The 15242-nt window shown below is 60.9% G+C and overlaps 1 protein-coding gene across 17 annotated transcripts in view; it reads right to left on the minus strand.

Moving 5' to 3' along the window:
• JAKMIP3 (Janus kinase and microtubule interacting protein 3) overlaps positions 1-15242 on the minus strand; it is a 122586-nt gene that overhangs the window by 31792 nt on the left and 75552 nt on the right. For 7 of the 17 annotated variants that reach the window (XM_037804855.1, XM_037804854.1, XM_037804857.1 and 4 more), the window contains 10 exons: positions 14552-14767; positions 13015-13134; positions 10320-10466; positions 9053-9184; positions 8069-8104; positions 7126-7185; positions 4884-5015; positions 3651-3779; positions 1583-1666; positions 30-92 (listed from right to left, as the gene is read on the minus strand). In XM_037804855.1, the coding sequence (XP_037660783.1) occupies positions 30-92; positions 1583-1666; positions 3651-3779; positions 4884-5015; positions 7126-7185; positions 8069-8104; positions 9053-9184; positions 10320-10466; positions 13015-13134; positions 14552-14767 (1119 nt within the window). The remainder of the gene's footprint in view (positions 1-29; positions 93-1582; positions 1667-3650; positions 3780-4883; positions 5016-7125; positions 7186-8068; positions 8105-9052; positions 9185-10319; positions 10467-13014; positions 13135-14551; positions 14768-15242) is intronic. The other 10 variants (XM_037804860.1, XM_037804864.1, XM_037804856.1 and 7 more) reach the window with 7 other exon arrangements.

Genomic DNA, 15242 nt, shown 5'->3' on the forward strand with positions numbered 1-15242 from the left:
TGCCCAGCCCTGAGGGGCTCGGGACGTACCTTCTCCACGAGCTCTTGATTTCTGCGATAGAGGGCTTGCTTCTCTTCAATCCACTTCATGTCCTGGAGATTGGGAATTGAAAGGAGGAAATATACATATGCAAATAAGACCAGAGTCAGAGTTTAAATCACGATTTGGCAGAACAGAGATGTCTGCAACGGAGGGGTGTAGTCCTGGCGTCGGAAATAACCACCACGTCACGTGGGTGATGAAGACGATTCCCCAGTGTTCTCTGCGGGTCCTGGGGGAAGAGACCCTGGTCTGCAGCCCTCCCCAGTCAGGGTGTTCCATGGGGGCCCCGAAGTGGAGCCAGCCGGAGCACTGGCTCAGCCGGAAAGGCGAGGGCCCTGGTCGGGCAGGGGCCACATGGCACAGGGGACCCTCCTGGGCTGCTTCTGCAGACCACCGTGTGGGGCGCAGCCGCCATGCTGCCCTGTGACCGGGCCTGGAACAGAGGCGCAGCTGCCCTGGCACCTCGCAGCCCACCTCTGAGCGTGAGGCGGTGTCAGGGAGATGTGCAACTTGGCTGCAAATCTCTCTCCAGCAAAGTCCCCTGCGTAGTTCTTTCCACACTGGAGAGATTCGTGTGTCCGAAGGAAAGGAGGCAGCCCCCTCCTTCTCTCCTCTGCTCCTCTCGTTTCCCAACCACCCTGCTCACCTTCCTTTTTCTCTGCACAAACAATTTGTCGGTGACATCTGCAAAGTGACCTAAATGGTAAATTGGGCCTCAGGAGTTTCCCACACCAGGGCCGGTGCCTGGGCCACCAGGCCCGTCCCCGAGGTGGGCAGCTCGGCAGCCAGGGTGGAGTGCAGGTCAAGCCTGGGGGCTCCGGATAAATGTACCAAGGGCTGCAGCAAAGGAATTTCAGGAGTCCCATACTCAGATTCAGACCACAGGCTGGCCTTCACTTCTGCGACCCTCCTGTCTGTCTGTCCGTCCATGAGCTAGCGTGTAGTAATGTAGATGTACTGTGGGCCGGGTGCTGGGACAAACTGGGAAGGACTGGGGCGGAGTGGTGAGCCGGGCAACACCCTCCCTGCTCTCAGGACACTGTCACACACGGACCCTCCCGGGCCCACACGACAGTCTCCAGCCTTGCCTGGGCCCACCCTGGTGGGACGGGGAGGGGGAGAGAACGGAGGATGAGCCCCGGGGGTCTGGGTCGGCCTGGGGGGTGAGCTCCCAGCAAGCCCGGATGGGAAGGGCGGCAGCTTCCGTCCGGGGCTCTGGGCACCTCCCGGGGCCGGGGTCGGGCTGCAGGCAGCTGCGGGGACCCGAGACCCCGGCCCTAACCCCAGCAGACGGGTCCAGTCACCGGGATCGCCCGGGAGAGGCCGGGTGCCGATGGCCACACTGAGTCCCGCCCCCCCAGGGCTGTGGAATTCCTGCAAGCACACGGTGCTGTTTCCCGAAGGATGACATGCACGTGATGAAGTGTGCCGAGTGTGCAACCCTCGAGTGTGCAGACGAATACTCTCCACTGACGTCCAGTGATGCCCACCCCCACGTGAGTGCCCCCCTCGTGCCCGCCCCGCCCGCCGGGCCCCTCACCTGCCCCTGCTCGGCCAGGGCCTTCTCGAGGTCCTCTGTCCGCGCCCGCGCCCGCTGCACTTCTGCTTGGAGCTGCTCACGGGTCTGTAGGATGGCAGGGAAGACACATGAGATTTTCTCTAAAAGCCGGATGGGAGCAGGCTTTCTAAGACTGTTCGTCTACCTGAGAAGGCGTCCCCAACCCCTTGGGAAGAAAAGCTTTAAGAACCTCATTTAGATTATGGGGGATATCAACAGCTTGGTTTTGAGACATTAGGGCAGGATGGAGCCCCTGCTGTGTGCTCCCCGGTGTGGCTGCTGCCACGGGGGCTCGGTTTCAGTCCACTTCCACCATGATGACGCAGGCGCCGTCACTCGGGCACGGGTGAGCCCCACCAGCCTCGGCCTGGCCTCTGCCTCCGTGGTTGGCTCTCACTCACATGACTTTGTCCAGAGCCTGTCCCGCTGGCTCCCAGACTGTCCCCAGCCCCTTCAGGCCGTTCCTCCCGAGGCTCCAAGCTCCACCTCGGGCCACCTGAGCTTCCAGCTGGGTCCGGCTGCCCCCAGTGGTCTACGCTGGCCCCGTGGGCTGCTCGGCCTCCCCGGTGGAGCTTCCAGGAGAGGGAGTGCAGGGTCTGAGCCTTTCAAGGCCCCTTCTCTTCTTGCCCACGATGTCCCCCTCCTCTCTCCCTTCCCCCTGCCTCTCCTCTCCCTTAAGGGGCTGTCATGACAAAAGGGAAGCCCTCCTCAGGGGACCCTGGATCTGAGGGAATTTAGAGACCACCTAGCAAGTCCCACCCCTGTGTGTGCAGACAGGGAAACTGAGGCGCACTGGGCATTGGCCAGCCATGGTCTCAGGGCCATATGAGGGACAGGGCAGGGTGACCCAGGCCTGCAGATGCTTCCACCGTTGTTTCGTCAGCTGTGCAAGGAGGGGTGACATTCCTCAGCCTGGGGGGCTGGGCTTTTAGGTCGTCTATTTTCTTTATTAATTCTTTCTGTATTTTCCATTTTTTTAACAATCATGTGGTACTTCTGTGATTTTCTTCTATTCTAAATGTCATTTTTAAAAATGCATTTTTCCTCTAGAAGCAATATCTTATTGAGTCTGGGGTTTTTTGATGTGGTCCCCAATGAACTGTTTCTCTGGCCCCCAGTAGGAAAAGGGGGAGAAGGTCCGTCCTGCAGCTTCCAGGTGCGACTGGCCCCTACTGACCGGCCCTGAGGCTACACAGCCGGGGCGGGGCGGGGTGGCTGCTTCCTGTGCGGTTGCCCAATTTGGGATCTATGACAGTGTCAACAGAGACTCAGGCTGACGTGTTCCTTTCTCCAAGAGCAGCGCAAATGTAAGTTTTAAAAGGTCCGAGGCCCATGTGAAGCCCGTGATGCAGAAGGCCATCCTCTCCCCTGGTCTCCTGACTCGCCGGACGTCCAGGGGAGGGAGGGCACCTCGGGGACTGCAGGGGGCCAGGCCTTTCCTTCGGATTTTCACACCAGGTGCCCTCCAGGAGCTGCCCCCCGAGCGTGGGCGGAAAGGCGGGAGGAGGAGAGGCAGCCGCTGCCGGACGCACTGGGGCGGGAGAGGGGGTCTCCGGGGACCGTGGGACCCTCACCCCCGCGCTCCCCGCGGCGGCCAGCAGAGGGCGCGCGGCGGCCCCCGGGACGGGCCCAGCCTGCCGGGGCGCACGGGGCCGGCAGAGGGGCGGCCTTGGGGCGCAACACTGGTTGAATCGATGAAGAACTTTAGCAAATTCCAAAACTGAGCTCGAATGCTGCCCTCCCCCGTCCTCCACGCGCCCCAGGGGTGAGCCCGTCTTCAGCTCCCTAAAAACGCTGCTGGGAGCCCTGGGAAGGAGGGCATGTAATCTTCCAGGCACCCCTAACTGGGGTTCCCGGCGGAAGGCAGAACCCCTCGGAGGACGCCCCTTTGCTCCCGCGGGCGGTGCAGGCAGGTCCGACCTCCGCGGCGGGGAACCGGGGCCGCGCGCACCCGCGGAGGAGAGGGGCGCCCCGAAGCGGGAGCCAGGCGCGGGGGACCCTGCCCAGGCCGCGGGGCGCCTGCACGCGACGGAAGGGAAGTCCTTTGGACCTTAACTTCTCGCTCGGCGTCCAGCGTCCCGCCGACCTGCTCCTGCAGCAAGGCGTAGGCGCGCTGCAGCGCCTGGTACTCCATGGTCAGCTGCCGGAAGCGCAGCTCCGGCTCCTCCCTGGCCAGGCCCTGCAGGGGCGACAGGCGGACGCGCCCGCGTGAGGCCCTTCCCCGAGCGCGCCGTTCCCCTCCTGCCGGCCCTTCAACGGGCAGGGCACGCCGGGGGCTTCCTAGAAGCCTGCCCGGGGGTGCTCCTCTCAGCGGGGCGCAGGGTGGGGGGCAGAGTACTGGGACCCGGGCGGCCGGGCGGTGGGGGCGGCCTACCGGGAGGGCGCGTGGGCCGGGCTGGGGCAGCTGGGGCTCCCCCTCCGCCAAGCTGCGGCGCCTCCCTCCCCTCTCCTCCTCCTCCTCCCTTGCCTGGCCGCAGACAGCTGCCTGCAGTCATCCACCGCGCTCCCCGCCCGAGAGCTGAGCCTGGAGAGAGGCTGAAAGTCGCCTGCGGGGTGGGGAGTGAGGGTACTTTCCCTCTCCAGCACAGCCTTGCTTCCTACACGGAACTTTCCAGAATACATTTTCTAGCTGCCCCAGGGAGAAGGCAGGCGGCGGCTGCCTTAGCTGCTCACATCCACGCGCGACCGTCGGGAACCCCCACTTGGCCGGCTCGCCCTACCCATGCGCGCGCCCCGATGTCTTAGATCTCCGAGTGGGCACCGCCCACGGGGCCTGGTCAGGGCTGGGACTGGCCACACCCGGGCCCACAGCGGGAGACCGGCGGCCTGGAGTTGGGCGCCGCAGTTCTAGGGGTGGGGTTTTCTCTTCCCCGCGTCCTGGCGCCTGAAGCGCAGCGGGGCGCGCCCGAGCGCAGGAGGTGCCCCTGCGGGTGAGGCCGGCCTTTTTCCTGGTGGCCGACTCTAGAGAGGAGCCCGGTACCCTGCCAAGTCCCCCTCCCAGCGGGGCCATTAGCAGCCAAAAGAAGCCTGGGGGCCATGAGCGAGGGAACGAGGGACGCGCCCGCAGCAGCGCAGCCGCCGGAGACGCATTTCTCAGGGTCAAGACCATCGGGAGGCAGGGGCGGTGAGGGCCGCGCGTCCCACTTCACCTTCCGAGACGAGCACTGCGGCCCTGCGGGGCGGTAGCCGGGCCTGGGGGCCTCTCGAACCGCGTTCCCGCCCAGCCGGGATGGCCGCGCCCGCCCCGCGACACCCCGACCCCCGCCGGGCCTTCCCCACTCGCCTCCTCCAGGTCGTCCTCGGGGGTGCATGGCGTCTGGTCGGTTCTGTCCGTTTGGTAGGAGATTGACGAGCCATCGGATTCTAGAGACGCTTCTTCGTCGTATCCAAAAAAGGTCTCCACGACGACCGGCTTCTGACCAAGACGCAACGCATTAGCGCGAACCCGGGCCGCCCCCAACGCACTCCCGTCCTGCCCACGACTGTCCCGGGTGCGCGGGCTCGGCTGTGGCCAGAACTGGCGGACCGCAGCGGGGATGAAGTGGCCGCGGGGATGAAGCGGACGCGGGGCGCAGCCTCGGCCACCTCGCCAGGCCAGAGAAGGTCACGCCGAGAATGAGCACTGGGCCTTGATTTCAAGCTTGGGATCATTTTTCTACAAATCCATTTTTGTTGTATTTTTAAAAGTTATCAGACCATGACGGATTCAAATTTTAAAAAGAAGGAAGAAAAGGTGCTTTGCCCGGCTGGTGTGAGAAGGCCTGTGGGCAGCCCCAGCCCAGCTCTGCCCTCTGTGCCCTCGGCCGTGTCCTCGGCCTCGCCCTCGCCCCAGCCTCCACCCTGGCCACCCTGACTTCAAAATCAGGGGTTTTCTGGTCTAGTTTTCTAAAATTGTACAAAACCCTAACACCTCCCCACCCCTGCCATCTGCTCTCAGTGGCAGCCAGGTCGCCCCCTGCTTTGGCCAAACGCCATGAATCGTCCCGCGGCTGCCATGGCCCCCAGGCCTCCTCCACAGAACCTTCCAGTAAACGCCTCCCTGGAGGCCTGGGGACACCCAGCTGCCCCACGAACAGCTGAGCCCTGTGCTACTCACTCCTGCTGCAGGGATGCGGGGCCTCCCCCTGCTGCTCAGCCCAGGCCTCTGACGGAGGGGCTTGGGGGTCTCCTCGTCCCTGCTGGCCCACCTGCCCTCCAAGCTGATGATGCCCCGCCCCACCCGGGCACGGAGCCCTCTGCTGAGCTGAGGCCTGGCCTCTCTGACAGATGCTTGCCCCCTCCTTCACCCCTTGCCAGACTTCTCCACTGAAACGCCCAGAAATGGGCAAACCTGAGGTTCTTCTGCTAAACCCTGGCCCCCTCCTGCCGCCTCCTCCCAGCCTCACATGCCTCGGTCAGCTCTGCCTCCTCCTCTCTGCCCCGTCAGCTGCTCGGCCAGTGGCCCCCTCCTTTCCCCGCCCCCGGCCCACTGGACCTAACTCCTCACCCCGACAGCTGCAGGAGCCCCTGGGTTCCCGCTAAGGCCCCTGCTGGTGCTATAGGGAGAGGCTGAACCCCCTGGGCCCTCGTGGGCCCCGTCCCGGCTCTAGCACATCCCACGGCCATCCGCAGCAGCCACATGGCATCCAGACACCCTGGTGGCCACGCAGCTTCAGCGGCCTCCCCAACCCGCCCCCTTAGCACGTCTCGTCACCATGGCTCCGGCCTTTGACTCTGACTCCACGGTGTCTCTCTTCTCAGGGAAGTGCCTAGACAGCGAGGGGCAGCAGGCATCCCGCGGGAGCCCGTCCACCCTGGGAAAGCCCCAGGCCTCCAGACAATCCCCAAATACCCTGAAATAATCCCCAGGAGAGGGAGGCCCACAGCCACTTCTCCCCCTCCCTCGCTGAGGGCCAGAAAAGCGAGCATTTGGACCAAGGAACGCCTGTCATCTAGGTGACAACACTGACTCTGACGCTTTTGCATAAAGAAGGTCCTTTGGGAACTTCTCCAAAATCTTCCTTAATAAAAATCATAAGTTTCTCCAAAAGGATTGTGTATTACAGAGAAGATACCCAGGTCTTCGAATTTCCTCGGGGAGCCTGTGGACGCGGGCTGCGGCCAGCCTGCAGGACGGTGGACAGGGAGGGGGGGTGCGGTGCAGGCCGGCAAGGATGGGGCCGGGGTAAACAGCCACCCCCCGGCCGCACACAGCTGTCCTCGGCGCCACACACGTCCCCACAGACGCGGGAAACCCCACACAGGGTAGTGACCCCCATGCCCTAAGGCTAACCCCTACCTATTATTATCGTTATCTTTATTAACTCATAGCCACTCTTGGAAATTGACAAGAAATAAGGTTAAATTTTCAAATTTGAAATTATAAGAAGAATATTTCTCTGGGTCCTATTTTGAGTTATCTTACAGTGACAGGTTTTAGAAAAAATCAAACTACTTCCTTTTAACTGCCAAAAGGAGAGATGGATTCAGTTAAGTGGCTTAGAATACACCCTAAATGGGCAGATATTGCAACATTTTTTGTTTACCTTGGGGAGCTTTGCCATTTTCTTTCTTTGTTTCCGAAGTCTTAAAAGCTTATCGCGTTCCTGCAAAAAACAATTGGACAGACTTTTGAAAGTTGAATGGCTCCATTGGTTTCAAGTATGCAATTAGTATTTCCAAGTTACCACATGAACTGACAGAAGATGATTTCGAAATTGGCTTATTGTTCAAAGGCTATTAAATACACAGAAACATAAAGCCCTCACTCAGGGTTTTGCTGGGGACGACTGACAGCTCATCTTTTCTGCTGAAACACACGGTTCCCACCACTTAGGGGGTTCGGAGCTCACTGCACCCCATCGTGCACACTCCCTTTGGTCAGCAGTTTGGGGGCCTGGTAGGGGGGGCAGGTGACTTGAGGGGCATCGGCACCCTCTCAGGGGGCGTCTGGGAAGGTCGGGCGGCCTGGCTCCCACTGCCTGCTCTGACCAGATGTCTCAGAAATGGCGCCCAGGCACGTGCAGATGGACCCCCTTAAATACGCAGGGAGTCAGCGATCGGTTTGCTTCTGGGAATCTCTGTGCATTTCCATGGCCGAGCGTGGACTGGCCAGGCCAAAGGCAGACAGCCCCAAGGGTGCTGGAAGGACCCTGGTGGGGGTGAGCGCCCCCGGAGAGGAAGCCCCCAACTCTGGGCCTTAGGGTTTAAATGGGGTCATAGAGCCGTGTGCTGGCTCCCAAGGGGTGTAGCGACGGTGAGTGGGGGCATCTGCAGGGATGTGAGTGGGAACCCCTGGGACCCGTCTGACCCTAATGGGCCTCCCAAGTCAACCTGCACAGGCTCCGGCTGCAACAACAGAACCCATCCAAAGTCCCGGGGGGCTGCTCTCGTCTGTCCATTATGGAGTCACCAACAGGGAAAGGGCCCGTGGGCACACCTGGGAGAACCCACAGTCGCTGGGAGGAGAGAGTAACGACGGGAACTTACTAACACGCTCTTGACGTAGCCCGCAGTTTCAAGGGTCTAGGAAAAGAAAACAGCACCTTGTAGGATTTATCATGCAGATCCTACTTGCCGGCGGCTGCAGAGCCCTGGCTCCCTCGCCCCGACATCTGCAGCCCTCTAACCACGGCGTCCAGGGGCTCCCCAAGGTCTTGCCCCACCCCCAGACAGGTGTTCTCACTTCACCCTAAGAGCCCCCCTCCCTCAGCGCATCGGCCCTACAAGGCGGCCCCTGCCCAGGAGGGGGCCTTTCCTTCGCCCGGCAGCAGGGGCGGGGGGCCTTTGGAAACGGAAGCCACATGCATCTGTGAGTGGCCAGGATTCTGTCCTTTTCCTTTCTTTCCTCAAATTCTTACTATTCTAGGACTAGCAGTTGTTCTGTAGTTAAACGAGAACACGTGGGTCTCAGGTGTGCCCCGGGGAACCTGTCCTGGCGGGATCCGGCCACAGCCCTGGGGTGGGGGGCAGAGGATGTCTTCTGTCCCCATCTTGGGGGGTCCTCGGTCACTGAGCACAGCCAGCGGCTCCTCCGCCGCGTCCACCAGGAGGAGCAAGACAGCTGCGGCCACTCTGAGCTCAGTGATCTGATTTGTGGGTCAGCCGGGATCCCAAGGAGAAGCGGAGGTGCCTCCAATTAGATGATTAGAGGAGGTGAAGGGCTGTTTGCACATCTGCTGTGGGGGTGGGGGGCCTGAGTGCTGGCCCCTTGCTGCTCTGAAACTGCAGGGCTGGTGACGCCCCTGGGTCCCCCGAGACGAGAGGGGCTGCGTTTCATGGACCCGGGTGCCGAGTCGCGTGGAGCACCGGCACGGGGGATCACGTTGAGAGGAGCAGTGACCGTGGGGAGGGCATGGCCAGCCAAGGGTGACCTTCAGAGAGGGGTCGGGGGTTGTGGGGTCACCCCTGGTGGGCACTGGGGAGCACGGTGGGGGTCCGGGTGGGGTAGGAATGCCCCACACATCCGCTCACCTTAGAAAGCTCATCGATGAGGTTCTGCTGCTCAACAATTTGAAGTTTCAGGAAGTCGACTTCTCTCTCGTCCTGGCTTTGGTCGAGGTCATTCAAGGAGCTGGGTCTCCTGATGACCCCGGCTCTTTGCCTCTGAAAAATCCACCGGAGAATGTGACGAGTGGGGCAGGGAATTGTCGGATGGCTCAACCTTGTCAAACCCAAGCACCCCGTCACCGTCCCCCCATGGGCTGGGGGGCTGGGGAGCCCCGAGGAGGCCGAGCCTGGTGTCCGGCCAGTCCCCACACGGGGGAGGAGCTGCGTGCACGGACGCCCCTGTCGGTAGTGCCCAGGCTCGGCGGGGCCACTCGGGTGGCCAGGACGGGAAGCTCTGCGCCCCCAGCAAGGACGTGGCCCGAGCACTGTGCCCCCTCGTCACACCCACCCCCCTTTCCCACTCGGTCGTCACTTCAACTCAGCGTTTGAAAGAAGGGGGTTTTTGTAGAGAGGTGTTGGAGATCAATTCACGTTCCCCCCAAAAAACATGTCAAGTCCTGGCCGGGTCCTGCAGGTATGGGCTCATTGGAACAGAGGATTCCAGAGATCCATTTCGGCCCAACGGCATGGGGGGTGGGGGTGGGGGCACCGACCACAGGCCTGAGCCCTGAGGCCAGAGGAGGGGCCGGAGGAGACGGACGGCCCCACGGGGGGCAGGGACAGGGCCAGCAGCAGAGCACGGCCGTGGGGAAAGCCTGGCCTGGTGAGTGACCTTGGGCTTCCGGCCTTCCTTATGGGAGATAAACTCCCGCCCCCCATGCTGCTCTGTGGCACAGCTGCCCCGGCTCCCTGAGACAGGTGGGGAGAGGGCCCCCCTGCCACAGCCCCCTCCCCCACCCCCATGTCAGGGCCAGGAGCACCGGAGAGACCCCCGAGGCCCAGGCACACTCTGCACAAATGGGGAGCCGCCTGCAGAGGTGGGGGCTGCAGCCAAGGTTCACGGAGAGGCAGGACGGGGTGGGCCGGACCCCCCACTCATCTTTCCCTCCCCACAGGTGGTGTCCCGGTATCTTCCTGCCTCCGACAGACGCACCCGTGGGGCCTCCCAGGTGAGCCCAGCTCCTTGGCGCCTCCAGGCCCACCCCGCACCCCAGCGGCCACCCCTGGCCTCCCTGCAGCGCCCTCCTTCCCGAGGCCAGATTACCCACGAGACGTCCTCCCCGGCAGAGCGGGCTGCCTCGGCTCCCCCCACCGGGCCCACCACCCCGGGCAGCCGCCGCAGGCCCCTCACCATCTCTATGTTCTCCTGGGTGACGAATTTTAACTTGTTTTCCATTCGCCGTAAAGTGTGGGCCAAGTCCTCATTTTTCCGAGTCAGCCGTTTGTTTTTATCCAGTAACGGCTTGTACTGACTCTCAGCTTCCCTCAAACGCTTTAACTGAAAGACAGAATTGATTTACGTCAACACCATTTCCTCAAGTGGCAGAGGAGCAGAGTTCTCCATGAGAGAGCTCGGGGGCCCCAGGCACTGCCCACGGGCCAGGATGAAGCTGAGGGTGTGGCCTGGGCCGAGGCTCGGTTTGGCGGATCTGGACCTGCAGGGCCCTGTGAGCAGCCCCTCGGCCCGGGAACCCAAGTCCCTCGGAAACCTCAGCGGGCTGTGACGATGCCCTCAGGCCTCCCTGATAACAAATCGAGGCTGCTTCTGCCCCAGCAATCTCGGGCAGGCGTCTGCCCGCCAGGGCCTGAGGGCCAAGTCCGGCCCGCTCCCTGTGTTTGCGAATAAAGTTTTGTTGGAACCCAGACCCTCTGGTTCATTTACGCAGCTGCTTTTGTGCTCAAGGGCAGAGCTACGTAGCTGTGATGCAGACCATCTGCCTGTAGAGCCTAGAACCTCTAGTATCTGCCCCTTCACAGAAAAGTTTGCTCAGCCCCGTTGCCCTGATGTGTCCAGAAAAGGCTCCCATCCATTCTTACCCAACTTGGAGTCAAGCACTTTTGTAGAACAGTTTTATTGAGGTAGACGTTGCATCCTGTACAGTCCACCCATCTTAAGTGCGCAGTTTGATGAGTTTAGCAGGTGTACAGGTGTGCACCGTGACCACGTTCCCCTGGCAAGCTCCCTCGGGCCCTTTGCACCCGATCTCCACTTCCATCCCATCCCCAGCAACCACTGACCTGATTTCTGAAGCTGGAGTTTTGCCTTTTTTTAGAAATTTCTTGTAAATGGGATCACACATATGTATTTTATGCCCAGCGTCTTTCATTTTGCATGTGTTATTTTTTGGGTTCATCCACATTGTTGCCTCAATCAGCTGCTCTTTCCTTTTTCCTGCTGTGGGTGAGCCCCTCAGGGGATCGACCCCAGGCTGTTTATCCGTTTGTCACTGACGCACATGTGGTTGTTCGTTTGGGGTTACTGTGAATCATGCTGCAGTCACCATTTGCCCACCAGGCCATGTGCAGACCGATGTGTTCATTTCTCTTGGGGAAATACCTGGGAGTGGAGCTTCTGGGTCATAAGGCAGGTGCGAGTTTCGCTTTCTAAGGAGCTTCCCCACTGTCTGAAGGGACGGCACCATCCATGTTCCCACGAGCACCGAGTGAGCGTGCCGGTCTCCCCCAAAGCCAACCCTGGAAAGGGCGGGCTCTCGTTTCAACCACCCTGGGGCGTGTCTGTGCTCCTCATGGTTTTAGTTCTTCTCCCTGGTGATGCTGAGTGTCTTGTGTACTTGTTCTCCGTCTACGTAGCTCCTCTGGTGAAGGATCCGTTCAGATGTTTCTCCCAATTTTTAATTGGGTTGTTGATCCTCTTACTGAGAGTTAAGAGCTCTTTCTATATTCTGGATACAAGCACTTTATCAGATAAACTGTGTGTTTTGCAAATATTTTCTTCTAGTTTGTAGGCTGCCTTTTCATAATGGTGTCTTTTGAATAGCAAAGTTTTATGCTTTTGATGAAGTCCAGTTAACATTTTTTTAATGGTTTGTGATTTTTGTGTCCTATCTAAAAAATCTTTGCCCAACCCAAGGTCACAAAGACCTTTCTCCTGAAGGTTCATGGCTTTGGCTTCTACGGTTAGAGCCCTGGCCCGGCGTGAGGGAGTTCCTGAAGCCCGTGTTTCCATGAGTCACCGAGTCTGAATGCTGCGGGGCGACCATGGGTGCAGAGGAGGGCTCCGGCCGGCTCCCCGCAGCCCTGGAACCCCTTCCCGGGAAGCGGCAGTGCCCTGGCTCGGGCAGGCAGCCCCCATCCCCGGCAGGTTTGCTGTTCCAGGTCCCGCTGCCCTGGGACTTCTGGAACGGCCCTGGCTCCCCGGGCAGGGAACTGTGCAGATCTGTCACGGTTCATCGCTGCCCTCGCTCTCTGGGATGCTTTACCGAAATCACATGGGGTTATCCACAAGGAACCGAAGGATCTGATTCATCCCAAGGCCCCCTGGGACATGGGTTTTACCAAATGGTGTAACTCAGTGCTGACCACCAGGGACCAGCCGTCCAGTCCCACCCGCCCGTCACGCAGGGGCCGGAGGCCGGGGTAGGACGGGGTCTCCCGAGACCACAGGGCAGGGCAGGGCCGTGCGCTTCAAGGAAAGCATCAATGGCAAGGTCATGGCCGTTGAGACAGTTTTAAAACAGGGATGGCGACCTGTGCCCCTTTAAACAGGGGGCCTGGGAGTCTGTGAGGTGGAGGGTGGGCAGGTGGGATGCGGGTGAGCCTTACACTGACATCCAGAGCCCGGTGCCGTCGGAACCTCCCGGAACCTCAGGCCAGGTCAGCTCTGCACCCATGTGGGCGGCTGACAGAACCACAATGTAGCTGATGGGAAGGCGCCGTCTGCACCCGGCCATGGGTGGGCCTGAGGCTCACCCGCCAAGATGCCAGGCCTCTTTAGGCCCGGCCGTGCCAGACCCCCTCCCTGCACAGGAAGCCCGGGAGTGGACGCCCCACTGCCCCCTCCGCGGCCGTCCTCCGAGTCCACTCACCAGCTCGTTCCTTTCCTCCGACAGCAGGGCGTTGCGGTCCTCCAGCTTCCGAATGATCGCACTTAGCTCGGCAATTTTAAGCTGGAAGCGCCGGGCATCCTTTTCATCCAACTGCTGTTCCTGAAACAAAAATCAACTGCAAATAACGGCTCAAAGACCCTGGCTGCAAAGCCTCCCGCGACCCAGCTCGCCGCGGAAGCCAGAAACATGTGCCTCATGACCGCGCTGGATTCACACGGCTGGAGGGCAGGTGCGGCCCCTCCAGGGGACAATGGCCACGGCAAACGTATGATGGGAACAGAAACCCAGCGGAAATGTCTGGAAGGATGCAGATGTGGGAGGAAAGCGAGCACAAATGCAGGTGCCCTGGGCGGTGGGAGCCAAGAAAACATTGAAAGCCAGTTGCATGTTTTCCTCTCGGCTGCCTCGTTGCTGCGGACCTCGGGCAGGGGTCTGCCCTACCCTGCCAGACGGGAGGTTTTGTCTCTAGTCCTATAGCAAGAGCACAGGAAAAGATGTCTATTCATTTACGACCTGCAAAACTTTGTTTCCCAAGAAGTATGCTCCCCTCGAATTGAGTTTCTTAAAGGTTACTTTGGGGACCACTGGAGCTGCATTTGAAAACCAGTGTGAACATTTTAATCCACTTTCAAAATCTCTCTGGAGTTAAACACAATCGTCTCTCAAGTGCCAGAGCAGGAGACGCCGGTTTTAATTCATCTCAGCCAGCGGAAGTGTAGTAAGATTATCAACTGTCACTTTCTATTCTGGAAATGTCACCGCCCTGGGGCTGCCTCGGCTCCAACATAGCCTCACACGCAAAGCAAACAACGTCCAGGAAGATTCTGGACGTGAGTCAAGATCCTCACTCGACAGGTGCAGGAGAGGCTCGGGGCCACAGAACGAAGGAGGGCACAGGGTCTGTGGAAGTCAGACTTTCTCCCGGGATAGCCCAGACCCCTCCCGAAGGACTCTGGATGAGGGTCAGCAATGAGACGGGGGTGCATGCTGCAGCCACATGCACCGGAGCTCCCGCCCCGCTGTCCCACGCAGCCCAGGGAGGGCGGAGAAGTGGCATGGTCACACGGAAAGCTGGTGGGAGGGTGCCTGGTGACATGAGAGCCAGAATCCGTGCGGGTGGGTCAAAGCCGAGCTGCTCCCGGTGGGAAGGCAGAGGCGCCGGGGACGGAGGCAACAGGTGCTCAGACCAGTCGCCTCTCCCGCCAGCCACGGGCAGGGGCACTGTGCGGCACGCTCCCCACCCACCTGCCCGGCCCCGGGGAAGCCTGCAGTCTCGGGGGCCAGCGGGAGGGCGAACCTAAGGCAGCCACGTCAGCAAGGAAGGGTGGACGGAGAGCTGTCCACTGCGGTCGCCAAAGCCAGATCAGCTCAGGGGCAGCCCAGGGTCCCGAGGCGGGGGGCTCTGGCTCGACGTGGGCTCTGGGCTCAGGAGGAGCTGCCCCCAGGCAGGCCACCCAGCCCCACCCCGCGCCGTCTGCGCCTCTGCCGTGCCCAGGAGAAGTGAGGGGCTGCTTACAGGGAATCCCGAGTGGTCTGCGGCGTCTCCTGCACCGCTCGCGTGAGGAAGCTCGCGTCTGGGGCTGCCCAGGTGCCGGTCAGCCTCTCTGGCCTGCGACAGCTGCTCATCTAGAGCCTCTTTTTGGAGCTGCAGCCTCTGGGCGTGCCCGGCCTGGGCCCCTAACTCTCTCTCCAGCACGAAGACTGCTCTGTCTTTAAATTTTATCTCCTCCATCTACAAGGAGAACAGAACACAGTCACAAGCTGCAGAGCACAGATCTGAGGTCACCATGGAAACTGGCGGCAGGGGTCCCAGTGGCTGCAGGGCTGTCGTTGCCTGGCAGCGCCCAGAGAGCCCCCCCAGCGCCAGGGCAGACGATGCACTGAGCTACCTGCGCCTGCCCAAGGGGGGTGCGGTCAGCCGAGGGCCCCCTTTACACAGGCCCCTCCTCCTTAAAGCACAGAGCACGGCCCTCCAGCACCCCACTACTCCGGGGGCGCCATGGAGGGGCAGGCACCCACTGTGCCCCAGCTGCTGCCCCTTCTGCAGACACACTCTGCACTTGGGGCTTCGTTACCAATGACACCGACTTACAAAAAGGGAATGTCTTTGGGAATGAGTCACTCGGTTTAAAGGCACATTTTCAAACGACAAAGCAGAATGGAGAGCCGGCTGCTTTCTTTGCTGTGAAAGGTTAAACTAAGCTAAT

Source organism: Choloepus didactylus, chromosome 15, assembly GCF_015220235.1.
Source record: "Choloepus didactylus isolate mChoDid1 chromosome 15, mChoDid1.pri, whole genome shotgun sequence".
Lineage (NCBI taxonomy): Eukaryota > Metazoa > Chordata > Mammalia > Pilosa > Megalonychidae > Choloepus > Choloepus didactylus.